General features: G+C 38.5%; 2 protein-coding genes across 2 annotated transcripts in view; one reads left to right on the top strand and one right to left on the bottom strand.

Moving 5' to 3' along the window:
* Positions 1-861: 861 nt before the first annotated feature.
* Positions 862-19,117, top strand: LOC137296161 (COMM domain-containing protein 7-like). Its single transcript, XM_067827863.1, has 8 exons — positions 862-968; positions 1,179-1,232; positions 1,988-2,090; positions 3,179-3,235; positions 5,268-5,396; positions 16,073-16,122; positions 16,648-16,696; positions 17,809-19,117. The coding sequence occupies exons 1-8, from the start codon at positions 882-884 to the stop codon at positions 17,883-17,885; spliced, it is 606 nt and encodes a 201-aa protein (XP_067683964.1). The 5' UTR covers positions 862-881; the 3' UTR covers positions 17,886-19,117.
* Positions 19,118-22,150, bottom strand: part of LOC137296160 (uncharacterized) — a 53,747-nt gene continuing 50,714 nt past the window's right edge. The window contains exons 35-37 of the mRNA XM_067827862.1: positions 21,809-22,013; positions 21,301-21,462; positions 19,118-21,021 (exon numbers count right to left, since the gene is read on the bottom strand). Coding sequence (XP_067683963.1) covers positions 20,826-21,021; positions 21,301-21,462; positions 21,809-22,013 — 563 coding nt within the window. The 3' untranslated portion in view covers positions 19,118-20,825. The remainder of the gene's footprint in view (positions 21,022-21,300; positions 21,463-21,808; positions 22,014-22,150) is intronic.

Here is a 22,150-nt window from a genome sequence, read left to right as displayed (position 1 = left end):
TGCGAAGAGCATTTTGTTATAAATAGACATTAACGCTTTGTAATCATGAATATCTAGTTCGTGTGTTACTCAGCAATATTCCAGCTAAATGGGACGGTCTGTAATTAATCGAGCGAGTCACTACAGCTAAATTAGCAGAATAAATGTATACGTTGCTGGGTATGTTGCATTGTGTTTCAAGGTTGCACATATAACGTGGTGTTGTGTTATCAAGAATGAGTGAGAGATTATGTTTTTACGCCGCGCCAGAACTTGGCTTCACACATTGCATCCATGTGAGTAATGGAACCTGTGTCTTCGACATGACTATTGGATGAAGTTACTTGTGAAGATCCGGGGTAGAATAGGTCTTCAGCAACCCACGCTTGCCATAAAAGGCAACTCTTCTTTTCGTAAGAAGTGACTAACGGGATCGGGGGGTCAGGCACGCTGTCTTGGTAAGTTGGTTGTAACATGTCATCGGTTCCCAGTTGCTCAGGTCGATACTCCTGCTGTTGATCACTGGATTGTTTGATCCAGACTCGATTATTCTCAGAATCGCCGCAATATATATGGAATATTGCTGAATACTAAATTAACTCATATTACAATGTAGATAAAACACCGTGAATAAATGAGGATGGAGCACAACGTACGAGAGCCGACCATTGATATATCACTAGCAAAACTATCCGTAAATATCGTGTTGATCTATTCTGAAAGTTTAATTTATTCTTGTCACACTTATGTCGTCCTTTCCATGGCGCAAATAAATTCAACATGGGTGATCGCGAGCGGGCTGGTGACCATTTTACGACGCATCATTGAGTTTCAAAACGAGGGGAAACACCTTTTCTAAAAATAGCACATGCACCTGATCACGTGCGGCAATATTGTTCAAGATGGCGGCCACCTTCAATTTCAGTAAAGAAACGCCCCCGGATTCAATGTTCAGTGATATACAGACACTGAATAAATTCCAAGATGAAGTAAGTTACGCTTTTGTTAGCCCCCATAGATTGTAATCTGTTTGTGATACTCATCAATGTTCGTTCTCTTTGTTATCTCAATGTGAATGAAACCGCGCTTTGAGTGAATAATCTTTGAAACATAATATTCTGTTGAAATGAACTATATCTTGTTTGCATCGTTGATGACTGATTTATTTTAAATAAATCGTGTTCATTTTTCCCTTTCAGCAATTCAGTCAACTTGTGGAGTATGTGTTCCTGTTTCTCATTGAACCTACAAAGGTAAAGTGTAAATCAGCTGGACGCATCATCAAACAACTAATGAACTGTGTGTGTGTGTGTGTGTGTGTGTGTGTGTGTGAGAGAGAGAGAGAGAGAGACATAGATAGATAGATAGATAGATAGATAGATAGAATCAGTGTGTTCATGCGTATCATTAGATTATTTACCAATCTAGTCAGGTATAGTAATTTATAATAATCAATTACTGGTACATTTTCTTCTAAAGCTTAATATGTGTTGTAAATTTGTGTATATCCGACAATACTAAAACCTACACGATTGTTGTGCTGAGAAGGGATGCTTTTTATGCATGAAGTTGGTTTAAACCTGATCTCCAATGTATTGATATTTGTATGTGCTATTATCTGTTTGTAAACATAAATATATTTCAGGAATTTTGTTCGAAAAATCAAGTGCATGATAATGTTTACACAGTAAACACTGACATGGGCTATGAATGTTAGGTCATGTTGTCTGTTGTACACATTTCAGCTAATATATACAGTGCATGGTTGAGACAAAAACCCAGCTTATTGTGTACATCTGGAATATGTTACATACATCTGGAATATGATTAACACAATAGTGATATATTCTATACAGCTTATCAAAGAGTAACACTACTCCCCTCACAAACCCCATTGGGTAGAAATTACATGCCAGGTAAACACAGAAAATGTATAAGCTGTATAAATGTTTTCTGCATGTTAGCATGGTAACTCTATCAAGGTGTTTATGTAGTTATTTCTTTCCAGTCATCCCGTCTTTTGTCACAACTTGATGAGTTTGCAGAACAAAATGGAGTCGGAGCTGCTGCCCTGAAGAACGTTTTCAAAAGTCTCCTCTCATTGCCAAATAGTGAGTTAACATTATCGTATGGAATAGTTTCCTGTTTCCCTGTAAATGGTTGGAACGAAACATGAGGTTTCATCATCACAGCCAGACTTAAGTCAGATTCCACTCATCATGCCCAAGACCTGGGTTCACTTCTCCACATAAGTATGGCGTGGGCGGGGCAGGGGGTGGGGTAGTAGTAGTTAAGACTGTCTCTAGGTATGCTGAGGACCTGGGTCCACTTCCCTGCATAGGTACATGCATGAAGCTCATTTCCGAAGTCCCCGGCGTGATGTTGCTGGAATATTATTGCGAGCAGCATAAGAATAAACACGCTCACTCACTCAGTTTCCAAATCAGCAAATGATAAGAATTCTCAGGAGCATAATGTAACTGTTTACGTATAAAGTTACTGATCATTGCAGTAATGGAGGTGAAGAACGATTTGATATGACACAAGTGGTGCATAAAATGTTGAATGAAATATGAGGTTAGAAAATTTTAATATAAGAACACAACCCCGTGAGGAAATGGGTGTCTACCTTTGATGGTGGTGCTATTTCATTTTTACATTTAAATAAAAATATTTTTCAAACTGAAGCGAGGGAAGTATGTCGCCAACCTTTGCTCGCTTAACTTGCACATGAGAAGACTGGTAATTTTTCTCTTTGGTGCATAGTCTGCCAGCTGTGTCCTGACTGGTACTGATCATCTCACATGGCTGTGCTGAGATGCACCTGAAGTGCATGCCAGTTCTGTTCCACCAGCCGCTTGTCACTCCTCATTGTGAAGCTTGAACATAGCACAAATTACATAATGGTTTCAGCTGTTTACATGATCAATCACAAAACGTCAGATTTCAGATCCTATTGGGTATGAACATTTTAGGACCATGTAATGTGTATGTTTTGTGCACTTATCCCTGTTTTGAGTTATTCATTCATCATTCTCATTTGAACTCAAAGTGGATACGCTACAATATAATTGTGATCACAATCAACCATTTGTCACAGTAGCTTCTGAAACCTCAACATATCTTGTTCAGTATCAAAAGTCTGCATTCTGCCTAATAAAAATGTGAAATCAGTTAATGAGTACCTCCCTTTGTACAGGTGCCCTGAAGAAGAGTTTGAGTCCAGCCCAGGTCAAAGAAGATCTTGTTAACTTAGGTATGTCATTCATGTGAAGATCCAAGTTACACTTGGTCCTCTGCAACCCTTATTTGTTGGGTGGTCAGGCTTGCTTGCTTGATGAATGTTGTGGTTTTCCAACTGAATAGATCGGTGCTCTTGATGTCAGTCCAGAATTGATTGTATTACTGAGTGCTGCATCAGAGGTACAGGTAATCTGTGTATCTACATAAATTATGCAAATATTTATGTGTAAACTCAATTCCTGTTATTGTGTACATGAACGCTTGAATTTTTGTAAAACCTCAATACATCTGATCTTACATGTATACACCCAAAAATGTCAAATCTTAGCTTGTGTGCGGTAACATTCAGCAAACCTAGAATTTGAAGTAAACAGACCCATGTGCTATACATGGAAGTTACTGAGGATATATAGAATAACTGGCGTATATTGTGAGTTTCTATTTTAGCAACTTGCAGTCTTTCTTATCTTTTCTCATAGGAGATCAAATATAAATAACACACATGTAACCCAACATTTAAACTTTATTCTATATTCACAAACAGTGGAAAATTGCAAAGTTCCCAGCTGAGTTTGAGTGAGGTGGGTATAACTTATGTGGTTTACTCAAACGAAAGTTATGGTTCCCAAATGAGATAAACACAAGTGAGATCATAACTCAGTGACCAAAAACGTTTTCTGTAGGTCTGGGTGCCATTGTTCCAAGCTGTCTTAACGCTAAGGTGACCGTAACTCCCTCACCTTAACATAGGCTTATGGTAGTCTTAGCGCTAAGGTGACCGTAACTCCCTCACCTTAACATAGGCTTATGGTAGTCTTAGCGCTAAGGTGACCGTAACTCCCTCACCTTAACATAGGCTTATGGTAGTCTTAGCGCTAAGATTGTTTTGTAGAACAGCACACAGTGCATTAAACAACTGAACACCCCAATGTGGGTATATCCCTCTTCTGTGTGGAGGAAATGGTATTGTCTCATACTTATCGTCCTTGTTGACCTTATCTTTTATGTGAACAGTTCAGCAAGATCAACTGCCTCTCCATGCCCCCTCCAACAAAACCAGAACATTTAGACACAGGTGGACCTACTCTGTGGAACAGCCTGCCTTTCAGCCTGAGGTCTCATCCTAGACCGACAGACAGACAGACAGACAGACAGACAGACATTGTAATGAATACAAATATACAGTGGTACTTAATACGTGTACTGTTGTCAATCGCTCATCAATGTGCTTCACCGCGTGGCCCATGAGGACCAAACTTTATGACTTCTCTGTACTCAAACTCATTCATTTCTGACTTTTCAACCCGTAAAGGTCCCGGAGTAGAATAGGCCTTCAGCAACCCATGCTTGCCATAAAAGGTGACTATGCTTGTTGTAAGAGGCGACTAACCGGATCAGGTGCTCAGGCTCACTGACTTGGTTGACACGTCATCGGTTCCCAACTGCGCAGATTGATGCTCATGTTGTTGATCACTGAATTGTCTGATCTAGAGTTGATTATTTACAGACCGCCACCATATACATGGAATATTGCTGAGTAAAACTAAACTCACTCATTCACTTCTGCCTTTTCAATAGGGGTACTAGACTAACACCTAGTCTCTAAAATGAACATATTTTACTGAAAAAATGTTCATAGTGGAAGAAAATGAATAGTGTAATGAAATGGAGCCCTGAGACTTTCTTCATTTTCAGAAGCTAAGGAAATCTAGACTTGCCACATTTTCTAGACTTGGGTGGGCTTTGTTGGATATATTTGCTTCAGGGTCTGTAGGACAGACTATAGAGGTAAATGTGGTTAGATGTCACGTGACCAGAAAGCAGCTACATGTCCGGGTCAATATTACACTTATGTGAATGATATAAAGCAGTCTTCATTATGTTACAGTTATTCTTATCATTCATAGATCAGAAGTATTCTAGGCTCTAACCTTTGCCCCTCATACTCTCAAGCTGCTCTGTATGGTGATGGATGATCAAGATTTGCAAACACAGATGCTCTGTTATTTCTTGTTTAAATAACATGGTGTTTATTTGTTTTCCAGGTTTATCAGAGGAGAAGGCTGATTTTTTCACAGAACAGTACAAGAACAATCTTGTGTCCCTCTCTCACAGTGCTCTGGGTCAGACTCTCATGGTCAATCAGCTGGTGGACATGGAGTGGAAATTTGGAGGTAATGATTCTCAATTAGACTGATGCTTTGCCTCTGAATATATAATTTTGATAGTAACACATAACACTATGTAAATTGAAAAGGAGCCCCAGGGAGACCAGAAATTCAGAACTTGAGGAAATCTAGACTTGCTTCATTTAGCCCCCTGGTTGCCACAGGAACATATATGTCCTCCCTCTTCAACCCTCACTTTGAAGTCCAATAAAATTCTAAGTATACCACATGTAACAAGTACAAAATACATAACAAGTGCAACATATATAACTAGGCTAAACTACATAAACAACACAAAATATATAACAAGGTTAAAATACATAACAAGTACAGAATACACAAAATGTAAAAGTGTTCTGGAAAAATAAACTATTTTAACATGTCTTGTCTTATTTATGTGTTTGGGATCAAATTAGAAACCTTAAACAATAATACAATTGTCAGTGAAAAGGTTTACATTGTCACAAGTCCATGATGTATTCAAAGTCACTGGGTCAGGGGTTGAAAGTAGTTCCTATGCAAATTAGCCAAGTTTTAATGAGGTCAGGCCTGCTGTTTTGTCCTTGGTTTTCATTGGCTGAAGATGTGCAGGATCTTGATTGGATGTTAAATTTAGTTGCATTTGGAAAATGTGAAGTTTGTTCACTTGCTGTCTTTCTCCCAACTGGGCAAGGTGGTTTGAAAGTCATGGGAAGAAGATATTGACTTTGGTGGAATTCAGGTTAGTTATATTTGATTTTACATAAAAAGAATAAACTACAAAAATATGTTCAATTCTTGAAAGGTTCATTCAGTATTTATTGTATCTGAATTTATGTATTTGATGGAGGTATATTTTGACTCAGAGTTAAAGTTGTCAATTTCACTTCCAATTCAGATTAATGTTTGAGTCCAAACAGATTGTACATTTACTGTTCTGGTGAGAATTAGCATTTTCATGCTAGTTAAGGCATACATATATATTATAGGTCCTTGGATGGTGTATAATTTTGTTGCCTCACAACATGTGGTCAGTTGATGCAAGTTGTCACATGGATGGTAAGACAAGCTTATGTTGTTGTGTTTGGAAGATGCCAAAAGTGTTCCATAACTGCACTAAGAATCTTGTGTAACTGAACCTTTAATTTTGTGATGACCATTAATTTGAGTTATTTTTATAAGTTCATTGGTAGTGGAACCATTGTTATCTGAACAATGTGCAATAACTTGTATGTGATAAAAAGGGTTATTTTGACAAGGATGTATATATCCATATACATTGTTTCAGACTTGTGTTATTAGTCAACTACAGCTATAAATCCGAACTACAGCCTCAACAGAGCTTGGTTTTCTGTTGTCGAGCCATCCCCGTTACACACACACACACATGAATACATTTGAATTCTGCAGAAAATTCACTGCTTGTTGATACCATCCACTATTACCTCACACCAAGCTAAATTCCCTAGAATTGCCTTTCAAAATATTCATCGTAAATGTCGCCATATTTCACACTACACAAAATTGTGATTCAGAGCGTTATTTGCTGTATGTTTTAAAATGTGAAAATCAGATAAATACTGTGAGTACAGATTTTCAAAAATAGCATATTAATGATCAGTGATGTCAAGTTTTCATGTAACCAGTAATGAAAATTTTGAAATGTCACCGATGAACCCAGAATCAGTTGGGATGTTTTCGAAAATACACTTACATGAACGCCATATTGGATAGTGTTTACAAAATCATGTATCGAGAAGGCTGGTATTGAAACGCCTATTACATCATGTATACTTCATACTCAGCTGCGACAAATGCATCATTGAATTCCCCACACATCTTGGAATCAAATTACAAATGGTCTTTCTCACCAATACCATCTGTCTAGATAAAATGAAACGAGATAAAATGAAACGAAAGATACTGGGTATGAAAACAAACACTTTGCTCAAAAGTCTGCGCTTGTTTGAAATCTAAGCAAAGAAAAATTCTGAATTTACATTGTGTAGCATCTTCGGAAATCTTCCAACATCCAGCCGTGTAATCATTGGTTACAATGGCTCAGTACACTTAGAATACTAGTATTCAGGGGAAGAGTATTGTAGCAAGAAATAGGAAATTAAAAATAGATACATTGCAATCATTTGAAAATTCATAAGAAACTGTTACGGTTAAAAATTGCAAATGGTCTAAAAAGTCCCCTCTGAACAGGCAAAATAAGACACCGAGAGTCTGAAAGTTTCAATAATATTATATTCAGCAAACAAAGGCAAAAATATGCAGATTCACAAGAGGTTTCATGTACAATACAAATGAGTCAATTCTAAAGTAATGGGTCACAATATAATGTCAACTCACCGAAGTCTTGATATGAGAGTGAGAAACAGTTATGCAGAATGTAATATAGGTAGTGGTCAGGCAGTGGTTATGAAGATCAAGTGTTGACGGAGGCAGGAAGATATATACTCCAGTAGTTTGTGTATTTCCATGTCAACAACATGGCGACTAGCCTATATATATACATTCAGTCATTTCCTCATAAGATAATCAAAGCAATGCCGATAAAATACTTATACCACTGAACTTATATCGTATGGAATGTGACTCATGATAATTGTTGTTCAAAACAATAAACATTGTGACCCAAATAATAATTATTACTTGATTAATAATACAATTTCCAGAAAGTACACTGTCGTAACACCCTCCCCCTTAACGACTGTTCTATGTTCACATTCTTTAAACAACAGGACACACTTGATCGGGCCATTAAGCACATGGTGAGCAATTTTACTTCTTTTTTTTATTTAAAATAAAACTATAGAATCTGAGAACTGAAACAGAATACAGTGTTCCATTTTGGTTCAAATTATGGATTCACAATTAAACGAAATATGTGACATCCCCTCTGAAGAAAGAAAAAGAAAATTAACTGTCCTTTGTTAGCTCTAACTGCAAAGTCAGCACTTTCTCATAAAAAAAAAACCCTTTAAGATCTTAATGATTAAAAGTCTTCCCACATCATCATTAATTAATCTTATTGTGATGGCTTGAAGATCAGATGACCCTATGATGTGACACCAGTTGGTTGTCGCGATGTTAGGAGTCATGGTTGGAGTCAGCATTGTAGCTGTTGGATGTAAAGATGTCTCGATCTTCACTGGAGCAGTTGGACTAGTAGAGGTGCTTGTAGGGGGACTAGGAGCATCCTGTCGTGAATTCTGTTGAATACCAGGGTAGCATGATAGTTTCAGCTTGTCCTGTAACCGTTCTGGAATCCACTGTCTCCTTTGTCTCATCCTGATGTTATTGTTGTTCTGGCAGTTATCTCTGCTGTGTGCAGATTGATCATAGTAAAACTTCTGATTGTCCTTGGAATTTGACAGCACTGTGAAGACTTTGTTTGAGTCTTGTGTCTCCGGTATCAACAAGCTGATTTTCCACGGTAGATTATCTGTCTCCTTCCCATGAGCAGTTGTGATGGAGAGGTTTCATGTCTCCTATGGGAGCAGTGACAAGTATGGATTGGACCCACTCTGCTTTGCTTTTGTTAGAAGTCGTTTCACTGTTTGGACAGACTTCTCTGCCAGACCATTAGCCTGGGGATATAGTGGTCACATGTTCAATGTTCCATGAATCAGCAAGATGTCTAAAGTCTAACAAGTACTGTGGTCCATTATCTGAAATGATCCTGGAAGGTATGCCATGCTGAGCCAAGATGGATTTCAGATGTGTTATCACTGTTGATGGTGTCGTGTTTGCCAACAGGGCAGTCTCACTGAAGCGACTGCAATAGTCCGTGACTATTAGGTAGTCTCTACTATCTGATTGGAACAGATCTGTAGCCACAATCTGCCATTCTGTTTTGTTGACAAGTACTACAGTTGTCAATCACACATTCAATGTCTATGTTCATTTGTGGCCAGAACAATATTGTTCAAGCTCGATCCTTGCATTTGACAATGCCTTGATGCCCAGTGTCTATTCTGTCCAACATCTCCCTTCTCATAGTGTTCATAATGACTATCTTGTCACCTTTGTATATAATGTCTACAATACTCAGCTCATCCCTGAAGTTCCAAAATTCCTTGACTGAAGTTGTACAGTCTTGAATCACCTCTGATCATCCAAAATTGATACACTTCACTGCTACAAGCTGCTCATCTCCACTCATTGCCTTTGCTATCTCACCAGCTTAGAACTGGAAGTCTGCATCCAGTGAGAGATCAACATTGTTGGGCGTGTCTTTGCTGTGATGAGACAGCATGTCTCCAACTGAAACTTCTTAGCTGGGTGTGAATTGCACGTTTGCGACATCTGTAGTCACATTCTCATCCACTGAAGCTTCAGTGGCACAGCATGCAAGGTTTCCTGAAGACTTGCTTGTGGTCTGTCCTCACCTTAGTGTGCCTTCCAAATAGATAGTGGTGGAACTTCTCACATTGCAAACATCTCCTTTTCAATCTGCGTAGGTTCTCTGTGCACCAGTCATTGCTTTTGTTGCAAAAGCTATGGGACCTTCGTCATGGAAAAGGACTGCACTGATTTTGTGCTGTGAAAGGCTTGTTCACGATTCTCAGTCGAAGTGATTGTTGCCTTGTTTTGTTATTTCTCGAAGGATGTGGGTCTTCTCTGATAGGCATGGAGCATACTGTTCTAGGTATGTGAACATACCCAGATGACCCTCTAATTTCTTGTCCGCTTTCACTTTCTCTGCATCAGGTTTCATGCCATTCGCTGTGAGTACCTCACCAAAGAACTTCACCTGTTGCTGACATAGTTATGTCTCCTCAGGATTCAGCTTTCTATAGTCTGTCGTAAATGAACATGTTCAGCAAAAGTGACCTGTTATTAGAATGTCATCGACTATGGGATGGTTTGCTCCAGTCCTTCAAAAGCTCTGCCCATCCTTTTCTGGAATATTTCACTTGCTGTCTTTATTCCAAAGGGCAGCCTAAGAAATCTGTACAGTCCAAACACTATTGAAAATTGTCAGCAGTGATGACTTGTTATCCAGTGGCATCAAGTACATTGAAATATTTCTTTCCAACAATTTTATCAGTAACATCTTTAAGTGGTGGCATTTTGTAATGCTCTCTATACAACTGTTCTGGTCTCATGGGTCCAAACAGAGCCTGATCTCACCATTTGGTTTTGGTGCCACAATCATTGAATTTACCCAGCTTGTATATTTATCCATTTTGCACTCTATTCCCATGTTTTCCATCCTCTGTAGGTCTTCCTTAATCTTTGGTTCCAGAGCTACAGGTACCGCATGTTTTTCCAACTGTATTCTGTATTCCTCCTCTATACATCCCACTTGCTTGAATAAATGATCATATTGCTTCAAGATGTTCTTTCATGTTGTGGATTGTGACTGGTTGATTACAAGAACAACTTGAATGAGACCCATCTGTCTGCATGCTTTGAGACCTTATGCTAGTGTGGAATGACAGTTATTATGATCTACCACCACAAATTCAAAATGCCGAACCATGTCTCCATATTGACATTTTAATGTCACTGTCCCTAGAGTGCAAAGGGCAACTCCCCCATATGCAAAAAGTCGCCTCTGAGCTGGACGTAGTGGACCTGCTTGTTTTCTAATTTTGTTGAACTCATCTGGTAAAACGTTTGCCTGAGCACCGGTATCTGACTTAAAATCAATCCACCCACTGTCATTTACATTAATGGGAACATACACTTCATTTTTGTCATCAAGTTCCTCTTCCAAAGATCCAATAAAGAAATCCTTGTCGATATTGTGTATCTTGCTTTGTTGTTCATGGTGAAAATGAAATGTTGTCCTCTCCCTGGCTGATGGGTTCTCCCTCTTCCTCTGTGAAAGGTAGCACGACACATGAAACCATAGTGATGACTGTTGCATTTGTGGGACACTTTCCACATAGCAGGACATGTATGTTGGGGGGGAAATGATATTTCCCACAATATTGGCACAAAGTAGCATTCATGTTTCTGTTACCATGGTGACCATAAGTACCATGCCCACATGGTTTGATTTGCTCAATGAATGTACATCACTCTGAATTTCCTTCATTTGCTCCCTACTCAATTCATAACTCCTTGCTAGTTCTCTTGCTTTCCCAAGTGTCAAGTCAGGTTCTTGTAACAAACGTTCTTGTACATGTTTCTTTTGTTCCACATACAATTCTGTCCTTATCATCTCATCTTCTATCATCAAATGCACAGTGTTTTATTAAACTCTTCAGTTCAGTCACATATTGATCGATGCTTTCACCAGATTGTTGATTCCTTAGTAGAAATGAAATCTCATCACAGTGGTATTTTGTTGTGGTATGCAATGTTGAGAAAACTTATCAAATACTGTCTTTATTTTGCCATTTCCTACCTCTGTTAATTTCCAAGTATTATAAATGTCTTTACCTGCCTGACCGATGTGAAAAAAGGAAATATGAGCACTTCTATTTCTCGTCCTTCTCAGATAAGGGGCCAGACAATAATAGTTCCATAGTTTGCTGCCGTGTTTCACCTACGTTCGCTGACTCCATTGGCAGAAGTTTACTAGCCATTCCGTTACCTATCTCCTGTTTCCACGGCGTGTGAAAGACATCCAGACTTTTCTGATACACAATCCCACTTCTGACACCGTGTATTATGTTTGCATTCTTTAAACAGGATGCATTTGAGATCAGGGCATTAAGCACATGGCGAGCAATTTGCTTTTTTTAATAAAACCCTGGAATCTGAGAAATGAAACGGAATACAGCGTTCCAATTTGGTGCAAATTATGGATTCACAATTGCCATCACCGTAGAATGCTCTAGACCAGCCTCATGTTTACCTCATAAAATAATCAAATAAATAAAATAATGAAAGGGAGGTAACTCTATAGAACGCTATAGACCCATAATAGTTATTCAAAACAAGAAACATTGTGACCCAAATAATACTTATTACTTAATGAATAATACAATTTCCAGAAAATGCACTCTCGTAACAAAACGGTCAAACTTTCCGTGCAGCGTGATGCCAGACTGACGCAAAGTCATACAGAACTGTACTTAACAGCATTTCTGGCTTCGTCCGTCATTTACAATGTAAATCATAAAAACATAACATTACACCCATAATCAGAATATTTCTTATCACTTACATCTCGCATTTATGTACAAAAGATCCCTGAATCCCTGTGTACCCTTGTCAGCGAAGCTGCCATTTTGAAAGAAGTCAAGTCATTGGTAGTGATGTTACATTGTTGCACATATTGGGCAATTTCTTTGAGGTAAGGTCAGTTGAACAAGAGGAAACAGAATGGCCATATCATTCCGATTTCTCTTTCAGAATTGTGATGTGTATTCATGAAACTGATTCCAGTATCTTCATATATTCATGTTCAACATATATATGGATATAGGGTATGCGTTTTTATTCTTTGAAAGCTTTTGATTAATTTGATAATTTAGCTTTTAATATTTACATGGGGAACTGACTCGGTAAGTGTACTATACCACATTTTATTCCCCCACAGAAGTGTTAGAAGATCACATGTTCCTGTCAAGGACAATCTTCAATATGCTGGGAAAGATATTGTTGTTTCATATGAACAGTTTAATAATTAAATAACCCACGATGTACGAACTAAAGCTCTGGACAGTGAACATTAATTTCACTCGGAACATATTTCCTGTAATCACTCATACTTTGTGGGTTATTCTATTTATTGCCCATTCTGTAATTAAACTGAGAAACCAGTACCTCTGAACTCCATGTTGACTCTTGCAATGTGTTTACAATGCAATCAGCTGATTTGTCGTAATGTAGTAAAACCAAACTGCATACGAGCCACAATATAGCACCGTAGTAAACGATATGAAAAACGCATGTCATTAGTTTCCAAATTTGTTTGGTGGCGATTTATTAACCACACCACCTTGTAAAGATTGAGTTTAATTTTAACGAATACAATCGCATGTTTAATATTTAGTCATAGATTGCATATGAGCAGCCTAGATCTACTCGTGTTAAGAAGTGGATGACTGTGGTGGGATACAAGAGCGCAAAAACCTGTCAATTTTTTGGAACATTAACTATTGCAACAGTGAACATCTTCAAGGGAACAATAAAATGCAGGAGAGGTGAACCTGTTTCTAAGAAGACTGTTCACAATTATCAACGTTAGTCAACATTTTGTGGACACGTACTGTGACCTAGTTTTGGCTCGCGTCAGTGTCCTTGTCATGAACGATAACTCTACAGTACAGTCCGAGTTGACAACAGGCAAAATGCGCCTTTTTGGTGCAGGTGGATGTCTGCAAGAAGAACCATTTCAAATAGTGAAGTTAAAAACTCCACTGTAAATTGGACCAGAAAAGAGTATGAACAACATGGATGTTATGGGAAAGTGAACTTATCTGGGACACGACTGACTGGGACTGACTCTACTGAGGCTTCTGTGGATTATTTAGACAAGGGAGAGACAGGCCTGTGTCACTTGGAGTGGGGTCAGAAGTCTGTTGATGTATTGGTGTTTTTCATTCATTGCGGAGTAACTGTTGATCGATTGAACGTTTTTGTGCCCCAACACTTGCATAATCTGGTGAGCTGGAACACCTTTGTCAGACAGACTTTGAATCATACGTTTCCTGGTGCTATGGTTTGTCAACCGTTTATCTTTAGAAAGCCCTGCTTTACTTGCCTTTGTTTTCATGAGTGATCCCAATTTATTTCTGCCAACCGCTTGACGTTTAAACCGTGTTTTCTCGGTTCATACTCCAAAGTGAGTGTATGTAGCCAGATGATATGGTCATCGCTTGAGAAGTTTAGTGGTAAACATGTAAACAGCGACAGGACAACACGGATCCCCAGGCTGTGCCCATGCTTTAGGAGCAAGATCACGAGTCTGGTCACCCTGGGGCAGTGGGGTAGCTTAGTGGTTAAAGTGTTAGCTCGTCACGCCAAAGACCTGGGTTCGACTCCCCACATGGGTACAATGTGAGGCCCATTTTCTGGTGTCCCCCGCCGTGATATCGCTGGAATATTGCTAAAAGCAGCGTAAAACCAAACTCACTGGTCACCCTGACGGGTTTTTAAATCTCTGAATCAACTTTTAGTGTTACATTACCCCATACATGATCAGCACAGAATGGTAGGTTTTTCCCTTGTTTTTTTAACTGACTTGAGTTTTGATTTCAAAACCTCAGTTTCATTAAATGCATTGATACAGCTAACACATGTGAGTACCGTTTATACTCCGAACCATCCGATTTCCTAGCCGATATGAAAAATTTGCATAGGATAGTGTTCAGTTCATAGGGGCAGTATCTTCAAACTGTGTTGTATCATTCAGATTCTCGCGGAGAAATCTATAAACAACATTCATGTCCTCGTGCTTTAACTATAACAGTTCAGGGCGAAAGTGTGCTTTATTACACTATACATGGTGGTAGAACGAACTGTATTTCATAAGCATAACAGAATTATGCCACCTTATCTTTATTCATGCATGACCTCTGTTTCGAATTTTGACATCATAGAAGAAAATCAGTGTTTGACATTTATTGCGAGTCATTGATTTTGTGCGTATGACCTTATGCAATAGCACAAATCCATTTCATATACACATGTCGTTCAGATATCAAGCTGTACTTTCTTCACTCACACTTTTCTGTAAAGATGACAAATTAAAAAAATTGTTGCAGAGTGCACAATAAAAACGGAAAAATTTTAATGCTCATGAAAGTTTTGGACAATATTTAGCAGTGTCTCTATCTCAAACCCCAGAGGTAGTCCCAGTTGTACTTATACCAATGGATAGGAAATGAAATATTCTACATTTGTGTAATTTTATAGCCACATGCAGATCCAGGACCACGTGAGCGCAATTCCCACACAACGTTCACTTTTCAAACCTTATGGAGACGTGCCTGAAAAAAATACTTGCCATCCTGGGGGTTCAGGCTTTAGCATTGCAGAGAGGGCTTGGTAGTATGTAGTATGACCGAGACAGATTAGTTCTCAATCTACTCAGCATGTTATGTTAGGTAGCTTGTTATAAAACATGTGCCCCCAGTGCACTCACTTATCCTTCTGATACATTGAAGGGGTGTTGATGCTTTTGTTTTGCTTGAATCACATATGACCAGACACCCATTTCTATTTAATATACATCATAATATCAACCACTTTATGGCTGTCCTAGACATTTTTTGTGACACCATTGGAATAATTGCTGACTTTAGCATCATCTGAGAAGTTCATTATAAATGTGTTACATTGGTAAGAAGAAAAGTGACAGTGATATATTGCTTGTTATAACAGGAACTAGATGCAATTGCAAGTATAGCAGCTTCATTTGTGTAGGAAGGCAAATTAACATTCAGATTATGTGTTAAACTAATGTCCACCTAATACATCCATTTCAGACACTGGATTGTCATGTTTTGTTAGTTTAAAAGGCCTGAGAGTTTCCAAATTACATCCTTAAGTAGCAAAGGGATGGTAGGGAAAAGTGCTTGTTCGTTAGTTTCCCCACATGGGTACAATGTATGAAGCAAATTTCTGGTGTCACCCAGAAGTCTGGATGATTAACTGTAATTGAAAATCAGTGGATTATGTCCTTTCAATGTTCTGAATTTTGGAGACTTTCTTTTAAATCTATTATTTGCCCCCTTCTAGTCCTAATTTTGTCGAATATCAGGATAATCTCTGTTGTTAACTTTCAGTGACAGCATCAAGCAGTGAGTTGGACAAAGTAGGAAACACCTTCCTCCAGGTGAGTGACAACATCAGTTTATTATTTTTATGATCTTTTTATATATAGCACTGACCTCCAGCTTGCCTGCTCACAGGTGCTTTGGTTACTCAGTTATAGGATGTCAGTGAAAAGGAAGAAAAGGAAGGATCATCTGGGTCAATATGGGATTTAAACCTGCAATAATTTGGAACTGACAAAAACCCTCATGACAATAGCCTTTCATGTAAGTTACATGTCACTGCCACAAGTCGTATCTTTACCCTTGGTCTGCAGCAATTCAACCAGGGATGAATTCAATTCAATCTTCAATATTGGACCCTCGATTCGATCATTTTCGATTCGTCATACAATTAAAAAAAACCCACAGATTTCATTGTCATCTTTTTTTAAGCGTGAAATCCTTGTTTCAGTGCTTGTGACATAGAATTTATCCTTTCTACTTGGATGATAGGGAAATTATCCATTGATGATAGAGAACTTATATAGGTTTAAACAAATGTTTCATTTTCAGTTGATCAAATTTCTATCAAAAATCTGTTTCAGCTGAAACTAGTTATTAACACTGGAAATGGATCCAAGAACACATATATGGGTAAGTTTTAAGTCAGAAGTAATGACTTCTTTTAGTGGTGTTTTAGAAGGTGGGGGCAGTGAAATACTGACAGATTTATCAGCAACAGCTCCTTCCATTCATTCCTACCATCTAGTGACCACCTCCATGGTGTAATAGTTAGTGTCCCCCAAAGAGTGGATGGTTTAAGGTTGGTATCCCGGGGGTCACACCAGAATACATTTAAATATGCAACTTGTTGGCTGGTCGCCTCAGAGTCGATATAAGTTTATTATTTATTTTATGTTTGTATTTATATAGCGTCAGTATCCAGATCACCTTCTTAAAGTCGCTTTGTTTTCTGCTCAATCATTGGATGTCAGTCTCAAATGGCACAATTATCAATCTCAACTCCCTGGGGATATACAAATTGTTGTCCTAAGAAAATTAAAGAAGCTGTTATCCATAATTTGTCAGTATTGCCTTTGTAAAGGTATTCAATCTGTGACTGTCAAATATATCAGAATCTGTGTTTGTTAATTTGTTCAGTAGTGGTCACGACGGCGGCAACAAATGCGCTATGAGGCGAATAGTAGCGCTGCAACGATTCACCCAGACCTGAATTTGATTCGAGTTTTAGTTTTGAACTCTCGATTTGACTCTTCATACAAGTATAAACATCAGAATACATTCATTGTTTTTTATTAAACAAAACATCACACTGAAAACCTTCCGAGATTTTGACTCGGAAATTCGGAATGTAAATGATTAAACCTTTTCAAACAAATAAAGTATGATGTTCAAAAACAGAACAGCACTCAAATATTGAATTGAAATAGTATTAATGGTTATCGAAAAATCGAAGGTAAGGTGAAAGATTTAATTTTTGATGAATTGAACTGAATCATAGCACCCCTAGCAAATACATTGTTTTACAAATGCATTTTATATAGTAATAAATACTTTATATTTAATATCAAGAAGTTATAAACAACAAACTATCCACAAAGCCTTCCTAGCATCACATCATCCTATGATACAGGAGAGTTTAATGATGGATTAATGCTATGAAAACTTTATGGATCTGGACCCTTGAAGGTATGTACTTTCATTAAAAATAACTCCTTAGTAATGACCATGTTCTACATTTTCAGAACTATCATTACCACAGTTCTACTCATTCTTGCATGAAATGGAGAAGGCTAAAGCGAGTCTAGAATACCTGAGCTAGTCATCTGGACTTGATGCAGTTATCTCCCTTGGTTGACCCAGCTTGTGTTGATCTTCAGCATGGAGGATTCTCTCAGGGTGGAAATGGTTTACACCAGTTCTTTGAGAGATTAAGCTATCTGTGTGTTGAAGAGATGTTTCTGACAAAACATTGTCATGAAGTATTTCCTTGAACTGGGGGAACAAATTGGTAAAAGAAGTCTGTGGACTACAGGAGAAATTAATAGGGGTTGTAGAAAGTCATTTTTCATGGTGAGATTATCATGGAAGTCAAAGTATGTAGTAGATTCAGATGGTGGACCAAGAAGTGTGAATTCTAACTGTCAAAATATTGTTCTATTTGAAAGAATGGAATTTTACCGAAAAGGGATTCAGTGCATGCACATGTGATTCTGGTGTAATTCCTTAACAAACTTGGTGGGATATCAGTACAATGTCATGTCTGTGGCACATTATGATGTGCTAATGATCCTATACGTAGTGTATATGCAAGCAGAGCCACATTCTTGATAAGGCCATGTGAAAATTTCAAGACATCCTCCAAATATTTGTTCTGGTTCCAGGTTTAATGTTAAGGTGATAAAAACTAGGGATTAACTTTGCTTCATAAACTTTATTATTGTTAAAATGTCTTTGCATTATGTATAATATTGGTGTATAAAATTAACTGGAAAATTAAGAATAACTGTTTCATGTTTTTCTGGGTGCCAGTGTAGTAAGCAATCATGGCACTAAGGTAGTCTTATCACTAAGGTTATTTTGTACAACAGCACCTACTGGCAAACAAGGATAAGTTTAGCACCAACCTGACAATTGACCCATATTAGCACATAAGAGTACCACCCACTGGCCCCGAGTTGTATGTGACCATGTGAGTCTTGTGTAGCCACACACAGAATCAATTTAATCGTCATGCCTACATCTGCTCTACCTTTTTCAAACTAAATGGGTTTGCTCGTTGCTATGCACCACTTAATTCTCATAAACACCTTATCTGTGCCGGTCCAAGTTATCCTTGTTTGCATGTAGGCTCTTGAATGTATTCCAGCTGTGATGCGGGCCTGTTAAGAATCCGGTCTGCACCAGACAATCCACTTCATAATGATGGAAGACACCTAGCCTGAACCTCTGATCCACTTTGGCGCCACCCATCATCAGCCTGGGTTCCTCTCAAGTTTCAACATCCTGTCAGTGTTATTCATTTTATCCTTTTCTAAAAAAAAGTCAGAACAGTCATAGTTCCTATCTTTATTTCTCAATAGTAAATATCACAGCCCTAAGAATTTGTAAAATTCCTGATTTTACATTTTACAGAAACACACTTCATAACAAATGTACAAAACACTGCTTAAAACAAAGACCATAGAAAACCTAACTGAGGTACAATGACATAAGCAAGACATGTTCGACTAAATGAAGCAACTGGTCACTTTCATGACAAACATGTGGGTTACTAAAGAACAACACAGATCTTCACAGGTTTCATATTTTGGGATGATCATGTTGAAATAGCCATTTATTGACAATAACATTTCATTTTTTTCTGTTTGGGGGGATTAATGAATACAATTACATGGTGTTAGGATTGGAAGGGGCCATATAGAAAATTTAGCCCAGACCTGTTCCAACATCTGATCGTCAGAATGCAGGTACATTCAGCTATTTACAAGCAACACACTTCACGCATACTACTCTCAAACTACATTTTGACAGCCTGTTCTTTGATGATGTAATCAGTCACGTGACGGTGATTAGTGGGAGAGTTTGGTGTAGGCTGTTGGCATATTGCATCCCCTGCATATAACTGAATCTTTCCACCTCCATCAGCAATGGATGGCCAGTAATCACAAATCTAATACATACCAGGAAAAAAAATATTACCTGCTGCCACAGTAACCGCCAAGCTCTTCACCAAGAAGCTCTATTTCTAACAACTGCATGACTATGTATACACTGAAATCTTTTGCACACGCAACTAGCAGTTCAAAATTAAATAAAATGATATTTAACATGGTGGTAAGATAAGTATGTGGTATGCCTCTCCCTCCGGTAATACTGTCTCATGTACATGTTTTCGTAGCATACTGGCATACCTCTTACAGCCTTTCACCAACATGCCTTCAATTCAGCTGATATGTTTTAGGTAAGGGACCTTTCATAATTTATGGTTGAGGGATGGGTGGGTGATGATTTTAGTAGGGGGTGTTATCATAACAAAGTGAGTGAATTAAATGGACATTTTAGGTCACAATTACATATGTTGAATCTGACTGTAAATTTACAATATTGTTCCATCTATGTTAACATCTGCTCACACAAACTCTTGTAAACAAGACTCACAATATCTAAGCAATTCCATCAATACAATATTCCAGAGAATGTGATCGATTTATCAGGGGTTCAAAAATATCTTGAAAATCCACTTGCCATAGGGCAAGTGACTTGTCCTGAATAATTTCCCAACACAATGCAAAATTTTAATTGCTTCATAATGAGCAGATATCTATTATTCCACGACATTGCCCTAAATGAAAACTGACCTGTTCTGGGTGTTGGGATTTTTGAACCCCTGAAAAAATCCTGGATCGGCTTCTTCCACTAAATGCCAAATAATGGAACATAGCATTTACCTCAGCTTGGTTTGAATTCTGGAGGCCAAGCGACCTTCTGTGACTCAAAACCACAGAGATGTAAAGTTGTTTCTTTAATGACCTAATGATCACAAATGCTATGAGAAAAGTTACAAGACCTTAGATTTATGAGAGTTTTGTAAAGTGGGGTCAAGGGCCTATATATTCATCTATGAGAGAGCTTTGAAAAGTGCCATGTATCATAGCAATATTTTGACAAACTGGAACTAATAAACCCATGCAAGAGCCTCTATGGGGCAAAGGGAATTTACTCTGTCAATGCATCTGAGGGGCAAAGGGAATTTACTCTGTCAATGCATCTGAGGGGCAAATGGACTGTACTCTATGCCATAGGTTGGTTTGCGCTGTCGGATAATGGTTCCATCGAATATGTTAAGAGTCTTCATGCCAATGTTTGGGAAGCGTTCAAACAGAAGTTGCTCTTCCATTGGGGACGGTACTGGAAGCTGGTTCTGATCTTTCGGCCGAGACACCAGGATGTAGCGACTACAATTTATGACAAAGTGTCAGTTGTTGAGTATATATGTGTTCTCCTTCAAATATATATGTGGTTAAAGTCTAAGTTAGATACAAAGTTAGCAACAGATGGATTATACCCATTTCCTCACATGAAGCTGACATTCAGAAATATACTGAAATATTGTTCAAGTGACTTTCACTCACGCTGCCTGGAATTAGCACAATATAAATGAACCAATTGTTTTATCCTCCTTCCTTTCACTCTCGCTCACTGCAACAGACCACTTATTTTCCTCATGGACTGACCTGCACTTGCTGGGTATTGAGCGACTGGACTTGGGTCTGATGGCATGAGGGTTTCGTGGGTCCAGCAATTGAGGGTCAATCTTCTTCTGGGTTTCTGGAGTTCCCTTCCTCTCTGACCAGGCTCTGGCCCGTGCAGGCCGCGACACAGGACTCATAGGTAGCCTGGCACCATGCACAGAAGCCATAGTTAGTTTCATCATTTGTCGAAACAATTATGTTGTAAATATTATAAATTTTCAATTGTATATCTTGAAAAGAATAATCATTGGTTGCCTCTTGGGACAAGCATGGGTGGTTGAACACTGATTCTAACCTGGATCTTCTAAACATTTCAACTAATTATTTCTGAAGAATATACAGAGACAGGCAGAATGTAAAGATTAAGAAAGCAAAATAAAGACACTAAATACATAAAATGCCATCTGAAATACACTACTTGTATAATTTGTCACCAGAAACGATTTCATCCTCCATCATAAACACCAACACAAACAACCTTGACCTTCACCTGAAGGGAGTTTCTGCTGCAAGCTCATTCCGGTCAGTCTGCTTCTGCAGGTGGTGTTTCAAAGCACCAATGTGTGCAGTTTGGGGGCGGGGTCGTTGGGGACAGAGGGAGGAGGCTGCAGTGGTTGACTGTGGCGGCATAGTGGTGTTGGCTCTCTCCAGCTGCTGGACAGCATACGCTGAAGACCCAGGACGAGGTGCGCTGCCTGGAGACAGGGCAGGCAATGTGTAAATAGTGCACACATTCTCTTAACACAACATTTCTATTTAGGCAGTCCTGTCATCCACAGCTTTCGCTGAAGAAATCCTGAAGCTACTTGGAATAAGGCTACTACTTCACATG

The sequence above is a fragment of the Haliotis asinina genome, chromosome 9, assembly GCF_037392515.1.
Source record: "Haliotis asinina isolate JCU_RB_2024 chromosome 9, JCU_Hal_asi_v2, whole genome shotgun sequence".
NCBI classification, from domain to species: Eukaryota; Metazoa; Mollusca; class Gastropoda; order Lepetellida; family Haliotidae; genus Haliotis; species Haliotis asinina.
This window is presented reverse-complemented; position numbering and strand designations above follow the sequence as displayed.

Bases quoted from the DNA above. Each gene is read 5' to 3' on its own strand.
- LOC137296161 (XM_067827863.1), top strand. From the start codon at position 882: ATGGCGGCCACCTTCAATTTCAGTAAAGAAACGCCCCCGGATTCAATG. The intron at 969-1,178 runs GTAAGTTACGCT...TTTCCCTTTCAG, and splicing joins TGAATAAATTCCAAGATGAA to CAATTCAGTCAACTTGTGGA. The intron at 16,697-17,808 runs GTAAGTTTTAAG...CTACATTTTCAG, and splicing joins ATCCAAGAACACATATATGG to AACTATCATTACCACAGTTC.